At 45.8% G+C, this 10,603-nt stretch overlaps 1 protein-coding gene across 2 annotated transcripts in view; it reads left to right on the top strand.

The window, feature by feature from the left end:
* Positions 1 to 954: 954 nt before the first annotated feature.
* Positions 955 to 10,603, top strand: part of LOC133459486 (glucocorticoid receptor-like) — a 99,193-nt gene continuing 89,544 nt past the window's right edge. For both annotated transcript variants that reach the window (XM_061739462.1, XM_061739461.1), the window contains exons 1-2: positions 955 to 1,441; positions 3,032 to 4,254. In XM_061739462.1, coding sequence (XP_061595446.1) covers positions 3,041 to 4,254 — 1,214 coding nt within the window. In that variant the 5' untranslated portion in view covers positions 955 to 1,441; positions 3,032 to 3,040. The remainder of the gene's footprint in view (positions 1,442 to 3,031; positions 4,255 to 10,603) is intronic.

The following is a 10,603-nucleotide window of genomic DNA, read 5'->3' as shown; positions in this document are numbered from 1 at the left end:
TCGAAATCACAGACTTTATCTGTAGCTGCAGGCAGCAGGCATTCCTGTGAAGTAAGACGAGCACTTCGAAATATGCGAGTGAAGATGCCAATATGTCATGAGAAGAAGTCGTGAAAAGCGTATTCACGCGGCACGTAATGCGTGGAAGTGTTGCCAGGGGCTTTGCAGCAGCAAACATGAGGAATGGCTGAGTGGTTGGACAACCGAGTATTAATGTATCCACGATCTTGCGTTTGGAGGTGAGAGGTGAAGCACTTTGACAGATTCCCGAGCAGCAGCAGTTTCGGAGCGAAGGGGCGTTCACCGTGAAGTGTCAGTCGGAGTGAAGTTGCTGCGGACGAACAGAGACGAGAAGGACATGCACTTCTCTCTATTTCACAATAAAAGCACAAGTGAGCCATTTTAGCTAACAATAGTTAATCTTTCGATGTTATTTTAAGCCAAGAGTCATTTCAAAACTTCTGATATTTGTTGTGGAAGTTTTTTCCTTAAAGGCCAAACAGTAAATAGAATAGATAGTTCTTTATTGTCATTATAACTTATGTACAACGAAATTAAAAGTGCTCTCCAGTCAGCGCATCATATATAAAAAATTAAATAACTGAATAAAATGTAATTTAAAATATAAACAAATAAAATAAATCTATATATCTCTAGACACATTCACCCTTCCACATCAACACACGGACCCCACAAGAACCTTCATAAGCATACAATCATTTTTGTTATTGCTATTGCATATTAGCTTCTGTTTTTGTCAAGGGTGGTTATTGCTGTTGGATAAAAGCTGTGTTTGAGTCTGTTTGTCCTCGTTTTCATGAGTCTGTATCGTTTATTAAGCTTATTTGAACTGTACATTCTAACTTCAAACCTTTATTTTGACAGGTCAGAGCGGATGCGCGCGTGTCTCTTGGCTGGATCGTGAGCCCTTCACTAACCGCTCGCCCCGTCGGACTTTCCAGCTGCGAGCGCCGCGGCTTCATTACACAACTTTACCGTGCACTGGTGCGAGGGGACGAGCATTGCACCCGCGACCCGAGGACGCACGGCGGATTAAAGCCGGAGACCGATCTGACCCACCGATCACTTTTCTCCCCCTCCTTCTCCACCTCCTCCACCACCACCTCCTCCTCCTCCTCCTCCTTCTTGTCGGGGACGCGCACGAAAAGTTGCTGCCGGCCCCGCGGACGGACGCGCACACGCCGGGACTCGGGACGTCGTGGGTCGGTCGGTGTGCTGAGGGCCAGCCCGGCTCGGAGCTTGTTTCCCCCGCCGTGCATGGAGCTTCGCTCCGCCGCTGCACCGCCGCCCCCGGCGGGATCTCCGTGAGGACTTCACGCCCCGTCGTTTATTCTAGTGTTTTATTTTTTCTCCTCCACTCGGACTGAAGGGAGATGACCTAACCCGTCGGAGGGCATCTCCCCCAAACCCCCCACCACAGGTACGGACTAGTCTGGTGTTGGTTTTATTTTATTTTATTTTTATTTTTACACTACTGCAGAAACATTGCGGGAAAGAAAAGAAAAGAAAAGGGAAAGAAAGTGGAGCAGTGAAGTAAGTAGGCCGACGGACGCGGAGCTGGAGCTGCGTGAGGAGCGCTCTGACAGCTGCGCTCCGCCTGACGCGCTCAGGGGGGAAAACGCAGGGAAACAAACCCCCAACCTCGGTTATTTTAAGTTTTTAGCAATCAGAAAAGAAATAAAAACAAACAAAGAAACCAAACAAACCAAAACAAGAACAGAAACTTCTCCGCGGTTGATCTGCGTCTCTCTTTAGGCGTGAGAGCCCACAGAGCTGCAGTTCTCCGTCTCGCCGACAGGGGGCACTGGTGCGGCCGCTCGCCCTGCTCGGTGGAAAAGTACAGTGCGGGAAGTCAGGAAACCTCAAACTTTTTCAAGCCTAAAACATTCCCGTGAGAGCTGCCTTCATCTAAAAAAACAAAAAACAAAACAAAAACAGCGTAATAAACATGTAATAACAGCGAGGTCACATCCTGCAGCTGACAACTCTGCAGCTGACTCTTATTTCCCATCAGGAATTGCGATTATTGCCTTCATCTAGTATTTATATATAAATCCAGAGGATCATTCCTGCACATCACAGTCTTTTTTATATATTCTATTCTGTTAAAAGGTGGGCAAGATAAGCTTTATGCTTCAAGCCCAGACGTTTTCGGTCAAAATAATCACAATGTTGACCAGGGAAAAACCTGTGTTATCTTGTTTGTGATTGACTGTAATAAATATTAACTAACTAACTAACTAACTAACAGTGCAGCTGTATGAACTGTGCTGCAAAAGGCTGTTCATGCACAGCAGCACTTAAACTGCATGGGGTCCAACCAGCCCCCTCAAACTGCTGGAAAATGCGTTATTACAGGGTTTCGTTTTGTGTTGGATTATGGGCTGCTTGTTTTACAACAATTTGCAGTATTTACTGTCTTATGTCTTCATTTTGACGTGATCATTTTTCTTGTGGCAAGTGGGAGCCGGCTGGTGGGGCTTGCAGCGAATGCCCAGGGGCCTCAGATTGGGATAATCTCTTTCCACAGTTGCATGCCGTTTGCACACACGGTTACTGTACGAGGAGACTGTCAGCGGGGCAACTGGCAGCTCCAGTTATGCCTGGGCATGCCTTGATAATTCGGCTGAGCGGAGGCCACGGTTCAGATGAAATGACACCGGCTTATCAGTCATTTCTTTTATGTAACGCTCCGGTCCCATTTTGTGCTTAAACCGTGTCTCATTTGTGCCTCTACCAAGCTGTTTTAGTGTGATGACACGATGAAAGGGCATAGCAGATATGGTGGGAGGGCGACGCGAGTTTGATCAGCCTCAGGAAAATGCAAGCAATGTGCTTTACTTTTGAAGTGCATGTGACACATCGTAATGCTAATTTTGACATCTGTTTGTGTACGTGATTTATGTTTCAGTGAGCTTTTCTATTTGTTGTTTTGCCATCTTTGATTTGATATTTTAATGCCGTGCTTCCTTTCATTCTCCCTCCCTCTCTCCGTCCTTGCGGCTCTCAGGATGAGGAGATGGATCCGAGTGGACTGAAGCTCAACGGTAATCAAGAAGCCAGCCTGAAATGCGGGGAGCTCGGACCTGAAGCGTGCAGAGACGCGGGCGAAGCGCCGGCTTTAGCGCTCACATCAGCCATGCACCTGCCCAGCCCCGGCTCTCTGTCCCAGAGCTCCGTGGCCCCCAACGCCGGCGGCGGAACCAAAGACCCGGCGGAGCTCGGGGGCCTCTTTGAGCAGCAGCAGTGTGAGGACCTGAAGGAGGGGAAGATGATCCGCATGCAGAAGCAGCAGCAGGACATTGACATGCTCACCATGGGGGACGACCTGTCGCTGTTGAACCAGAGTATTTCCATTCTCGACCAAACGTCCTGCTCGGTCGCCAACCCCTCCGACCCCACCATGTTCGCTCTGCCCAACTTTTTCCCTCAGAGCATCAAGCAGGAGGGGCTTTTCTCCCTGTACAAAGACATGGGAACTTACAGTGGACAACCGGGCGCCGTCCCGATCGACCTGGAGGATAACAGCAGCCGCCTGATTGACGACGCAGAGTTTTTGCGAGACCTGGACCTCACGAACCCGCTGAAGGAAATCAGCGATGATGAGTTGATTACGGAGGTGGAGCACTTGGATAGCCTGCTGCAGCAGAGCAGCTCCGGGGTCTGCGTTGGAGCCTTCGCCAAGGAGACCAGCGCTCTGGGAAACGGAGACAACTGCACGGCGGTGAACGGCACGGGGCAGCAGCAGCACCAGCAGCAGCAGCAGCAGCAGCAGCTGCTGCCGCACCACCACCTGGTGCACCAGCACCAGCACCAGCAGCACCAGCAGCTCCAGCACCAGTCCATGCTCTCCAGCGTCATCATCAAGGAGGAGAAGGACCCCGACTTCATCCAGATCTGCACTCCCGGCGTGGTGAAGCAGGAGAAGCCGGACGGCGGCGGTTACTGCCAGGCGCCGTGTCTCCAGGGCTTCCCCGGCCCGGGCCCCGGCCCCGGGGCCATGTCCTCCCCTCTATGCGTTGGTTCGGGACCCAGCTACCACTACAGAGCCAACACGCCCACCGCGCTGGGCCTGCCAGACCAGAAGCCTTTTGGCATGTACTCAAACCTGCCCCCGGTCGGGGAGCGCTGGATGGGAGGGAAGCGCTTTGGAGAATCCTCCGGGCTGCAGGGCGGCGCCGACGGCCTCCCGTCCGCCCCGGCTCTGCCAAACTTCCCCGTCAGCTACTCCAGGTAGGCCTCTTTGTTGACTTTCGTTTTCGTTGGTGCACTTGATTGCCGTGTACGAGCTCCCAGGGCACATTTCCTGCATCTTTAATGGCAGAGAAAGAGAAGTTGGTTGCTGTGCTGCAGGGTTTGTGCTGTGATAAATGTTTCACCGTACACGCCGTGACTCACCGCTGGTTGTGATGTCACTTGATATCCTCAGTAGAGTACCTTGTTTTGTTTTTTTGAAACACTTTTGGGTGTTGTGTTGCACTGCTGGTTTGGAAACCGCAAGTACACAACTCTCGCTGAACGATTCTGCCGCTGGTGTCTAAACAACAAAAGAAAAAAGAAAAGAAAAAACAGAAAGGTGCTCAGGTTTTGTAATTTTTCCTGCGACATTCTTGTGTGAGAGATGTTTGAGCACCCCTGGGGGGGTGGGGGGGGGGGGGGGGGGGGCATCTGCTGTTTATCACCTCCAAAAGACACACAGTCGGACTCAAACACACATTCCTTCATTTTATCCGGGTCGCGTGAGCTTGGAGGAATGTCGTGGAGGAACTGCAGGGGTTATTCCTTCCTTTATTTAGTCATTGTGAGGGGGATGGCTATAAGGACAGGTGTTGGATTAGTGAAAAACGAGGTTAACCTGGTGACACGATGAGTTGATCGACCCGCCGTGTTGCAGGGCCGTGGATATTATGGCCTGGAGGAGCTTTTTTCTTTTTTATCTTCTTGAACGATTATGAAATTGTAACTCATTTATTCAAAATGTGTCAAAAATCCACCCGTCACAAATCATTTTCCAAAGGTGTGGCCTTTGGAAACCCGTCTCACTTTTTCTCTCATCTCACTCATTCTCTAATTTCACAGTTGTGCCGAAGGGAAATAAGAAGTAATTTATTGGTGAATTACGTAGTATGCATTTCCGTATCGATGCAGGGTGTTTGTGTGAAACACGAGGGCCGTGAGTCCCGGGAGAGAGCGCTGCGTGGTGGACGTGCCTCTCTTCACCTCGGGCGTAGCTCCTGATAACCCAGGGAGCTCTGCGGTGTCACGCTGGAGGAAAGAGATTTATTTATTTTATCTTGCGTGGGTTCTTGAGCAGCTCAGTGCAACACAAGAAGGTGTTTGACTAACGCAGGGCAATAATACGTGTCAGCAGTCTCTCCCTCACGGTCCAGTCCCAGGCCTTTCCTGCAGAATCGGAGCAGGTTTTAGTCCTGAACGCCACGGCTCTGCTGTTGCGTCTCACTTCCTGGCCACGGGCCTGGTTGCATCAGCAAAGTGTGCCGGTTCCATGTCGCATTTCTCTGATTAACGCTGCTGACGCCATGCAAGGATCCAACTTTTGATTTCCTACTCACTGTGTTAGTGATTATCATTGTGATGAACAAGGAACGAAATTGACCAAAAATCCAGGAGAATTGAACTTCTTTGTGACAGAAACACAGTCATATACTGTACATACAAGTTTATATTCACCACCATGTTCACTGCAGATCGATTTAAATACACTTTTATTAGCTAGGGACTTCATTTAAAAAGGTAACTTCTAGTTATTTGGAGTTTTGGCTTGAATATTTATTGATATCAGGTTTCAGTTGCTTTTATTCAAGTTTACAAGAAGTGCAATTTTTATTTTACAACATTGTTTATAATTCTAATGTTAATTTCTCAATGAAGACACAGAAAAATGTCAGATTTAAGGGTCATTACAACCAAAAGATGTTGCCTATTACCTGATAACCCGCTAGAGTTGTTGTTATAGGTAATGTCAGATTATAAACTGTGCAAATCAGTGCAGGAACTCAACAGTTACATAGACTTGTGGTCTAACTAACGCTGCATGTTACGAAGCCTTCTCTGCACAAGTTTTGAACATTTTCATTCAAGTCCAGTTTGGCTGAGTCCCGCCGCTCGGCTGAAAGTTCTCGTTACGTAACGGATAAGTAAATAGACAAACATGCAACGCTCCGTGTTCATTGTGACACGAGGATCACAACAATATGATAATCCCTGCAGCTGGCACACGCTCATCTGTTTTCCTTCTGTCATCTGCCACGCAGATAATAATTAACTCAACAGTCCGCTGCTTTATGTGTATTACAAACTTTTAATCCTAGAATTTGAAGCATTTTTACTGTTTTTGCTGTGATAGTAAAGGCGTGCGTGCGTGCGTGCGTGCGTGCGTGCGTGCGTGCGTGCGTGCGTGCGTGCGTGCGTGCGTGCGTGCGTGCGTGCGTGCGTGCGTGCGTGCGTGCGTGCGTGCGTGCGTGCGTGCGTGCGTGCGTGCGTGCGAGCTGGCAGGCCACGTGTACAGATCTGCACTGGTGCTGCTGCCCTTTCCTCTTTAGACGGTCAGTCACCTCCTCACCTCTCCTGAACCCCTCGCAGCTCTCTCCATTTCACAGAGGCATGCAGGAGCGGTTAGCACAAACATGCCATGCTAACACACTCACACCGGCTGTAACGCAGCAGACGAGCGCTGTCAGGTGGTCCAAACTTTTGATCTGTGAAGTTAATCACAATTAAACCACAATTCTGATTGAAATTCAAGGCGTTAAACATGTTTCCAGTGAAGTTTTATTGTTTTTTTTTTAAGTGCCTAAGCGCTCGACAGGAATGGGCTATTTCTGTACCAGCTGTGCTTTTTCTTTTTTTTTTTTTTCCTTTTTAAGAAAGCGGCATTGTGGGTAATGTGGCTGTTAGCTGTTTTGGGAAGCTGCATGCAGCTGTGGAATGCGTCTGGGCAGATGTGATCAGATTTTTCATAATCAGCCATTAAGGGTCCAGATGGGCCCGGGTTTCAGAAGCGCTTGTTACGTAAAGGTCGTGCTCCACGTTCAGCGTCTCCCCAGGAGAAACAAGGACCCGGCTGATTCAACATTACATCATCTTTCTCTGATCCCGTTTACAGCGCAGTTGGTAACAAGTTAAGACTCACTCTGGCTCAAAGCTGCTGTAGTTTCTGTGGATGTTATAATACAGAGCTGAGCTGTGTAGTTTCTGGGGTATCTTGCCTGATTATTGCCAACAAACACTCATGCTACAGCTCCGCTGAGGCTGCTGTTTGTGACCTTTGCCGAATCATTGGGGAACAGTTTCTTCTTCCTGATTTGCATTGTGAGCAGTGAAAGAGTGACTGGTGTATTCCCAGCATCAGCTCCAGTCATGATTCTGATTATTCCTTCATTTGTATTAAACGCTTGCATCGTAGCCTGTTAAAGATGTGGTCAACACTGCCAGAGCTTAGGGCTGGGCGATATGGACCAAAAGTCATATCTCGATATTTTTTAGCTAAATGGCGATACTCGATATATATCGATATTTTTTCCATAAAAATGCTTCTTGATTAAAATAAAAAAAATATCCCTTTCCTGCATAACAATTAAAATACACTGTGCAATTAATACAATGTAGACAGTAACAGGCAGACTTTTCCACTCAGGTTGACAGTTGTGCAAATAACAAAACATTTGTGCAAATCTCAAATAAAACATGTAAACAGATATTGCATCTTTTTGAGCAAATCTCAAATAATTACAACAAGTCAACTACTGTACATTTTACAGATTTTGTGCCAGGAAAACTAACCTGTCAACACTGTCAGGTTTCAGGGGTCAGCGTTGATGTACAGTCAATTTGTCGCAAAATAAGCTATCGATATAAAACGATATTGTCTCATACCATATCACGTTTGAAAATATATCGATATATATAAAAATTTCGATATATCGCCCAGCCCTGATTGTGAGCAGCGAAAGAGTGACTGGTGTATTCCCAGCATCAGCTCCAGTCATGATTCTGATTATACCTTCATTTGTATTAATCGCATGCATTGTAGCCTGTTAAAAATGTGGCCAACACTGAACGTATATTTTCATTTCATTCGGATTATAATTTATTTTCTATGAGATTCACAGATGTGTCTGCGAACCGTTTGGTAGACTTTATGCCTTCCTTCAGAAAGCAGCCACCTAAATATCAGAAGAGCGTCGCCTTATTTGGACTGTTTTGGTTGTAAGATGCACAAAACCAACGAGCCGAGGTCCCTCAATCCAACCATTTGTTATCTCTGCTCACGCAGAACGCTGGCAATGGAGTTCAACGCCGTCTGATAAAAGTGGCCTCCAGTTGCAGCAGCAGGTGTTGGAACTTATCACACGCTGGACTCGGGCAATTTACTTCCAAATGGCACATGGTGGCGAAGGCTGGCAGCATTTACAGTTCCAGTGCTGCACACAGAACTGTGATATGTAGATGAACTATTAACCAGGTAAATACTGTATACAACTAGAGGATAATGAAAGCCCCCTCACTCCTGATTATAAGTTATCAGTGACTGCGTTTCCATGCATCAATAACCCTTTTAAAACCCGAATATTGGCAATAACCCAAATTTGCACGGCCATGTAAACGCCAATAACCCCTTTGAATAACCTGAATATTGGGGTTTTTAAAAACCCCAATATGAGCCCTGGGTTCCTCCTTTTAAAACCTGAATATTGGGTCATGTAAACACCAAACGGAATATCCCCATCAAACGGAACAGGAATTTGTTTTCTGCACATGCTCTGTTCACAAGGAATCCTGGTCTTTTGAGTCCAGGAAGTTCTTCTAAACACGGAGAAACCAAGACCAGGAGGAGACTAATCACTTCATAAATGTAATGAAGGATATGAACATTTCTGCATTTGTAGACGGTAGAAAGTACCGGGATAGAAGATTTACAAGAAGGTGAGAGAAAAGTTGCGCGAAGCAGCATTTGTTTTGAATTTGGATACAGGAAGAAGAAGCAGAAATGACGGGAATTGCGTCATCACGTTCTCCACGCGTCGCTGGTTTGATCCAGATATCCTGAATGATTAATTACCATGTAAACGGAATATTCTCAATGTTTCAGTAACCGGAATATTAGCAATAACCCCAATTTTGACTGCATGTAAACTTAGTCAATAGCTAATTGTTCCAGTTGCTCAGCCGTGCTTTTGATTGATTATGTAACCAAACAAAGCTGAAACATTCCCATCATTTTAAAAGTTACTTTCACATGCAGAATATTCCCTTCGTAAAAATTTGCAAATTCTTTGGGAAAAATGTCAAAAGAAAGCTCTTGTTGTCACAATTTGGGAAGAAAGACAAAAGTCAAAATGTGGCAAAAAGTTAAACACCGGTTAGATTTTCCAATTTGAGATCTGGATGCGTTTGATTTGACTTTAATGATAACAATTACAGAGTCTTCTCAGCTGTAGTCAGTTTCTCTTTAGCTTCAGTTGTGTGTGGCTTCATGCATCCCAGCTGCATATCTTTACATGTTGCTGCTTGTGCAAACGGCAGAAAAACTGAGATATCATCTTGTTTTGGGGAGTCCAGCCTGTTTGTAGGATTGTGTTTCTTCCTTGTGGTTTCAGAATTAGCTAGAGTTGAAGATAACAAATAAATAAATGGAGTCTGCAGTCTTAAACTGGCATTTGGGGCGAGCAGGATTTTCCAGGATGCGAGCCAGCATAGTCCGGCTGGGTTCTGTTCTGACGGATATTTATGGTTAATTTAACTTTCAGTCGCATGCCGTGATGAACCTTGGACCGTGCTGTTTTGATTAATGGTTCCATCAACGTTCCGTCCAGCTGTCACACAGATTGATGGCTGTAGGTTGATCAATAACAGAAGGAACCAGCTAATCACAAAAAGCATAAATTATTGATATGCTTCCTGTGTTCATTGAGTGAATATTTAAGAGGGTGAAACTGCTTTTGCGTTGCGGGAGCGTGTTGTACATTGTTCCCTAGTGCAACATAGGGCTGGGGATCGATTCAAATGTCAAGAATCGATTCGATTCCGATTCTTAAGATTCAGAATCGATTATCAAGATTTGATTCTATTCCGATATTGATTTGGGTTAGTGTTAATAAAACTGTTTTTTGAGCTGTTGCATGAATTATATGACTGTAGTTATGCAAAATATTACTACTAGTATTATATTGAGATTCAACAGCAAGTATTGGCAGCTAATGATGCTGTAAGGACCAATCAGCTCCCAGAATGCTGATAGAACTGCTTTCAGAAACATCGTGGGTCAGAATTACCAAACAGATCCAGGAGGAAACAGAGACGGATGAAATCGGTTTTATTTTTTCCCACATTCCGTTTTTATTTGTTCCATTTTCGGTCTATTTCGGTTTTTAATTTCTGAGCATTTGGTTTTTAGCATTTTTTGCAAATGTAACCCCAAGACAGTATATAAAGTAATGAAATATAGACAATTTATGCAATTATAACCTAACACTTTAATGTTTTCATACCTTTAAACATATTTAAAGGCAAAAACATGGCACCAGTTATTCTCATGTCCAACAAAACATTCCTTTTTTGG

This window comes from Cololabis saira, chromosome 14 (assembly GCF_033807715.1).
Source record: "Cololabis saira isolate AMF1-May2022 chromosome 14, fColSai1.1, whole genome shotgun sequence".
Lineage (NCBI taxonomy): Eukaryota > Metazoa > Chordata > Actinopteri > Beloniformes > Belonidae > Cololabis > Cololabis saira.
This window is presented reverse-complemented; position numbering and strand designations above follow the sequence as displayed.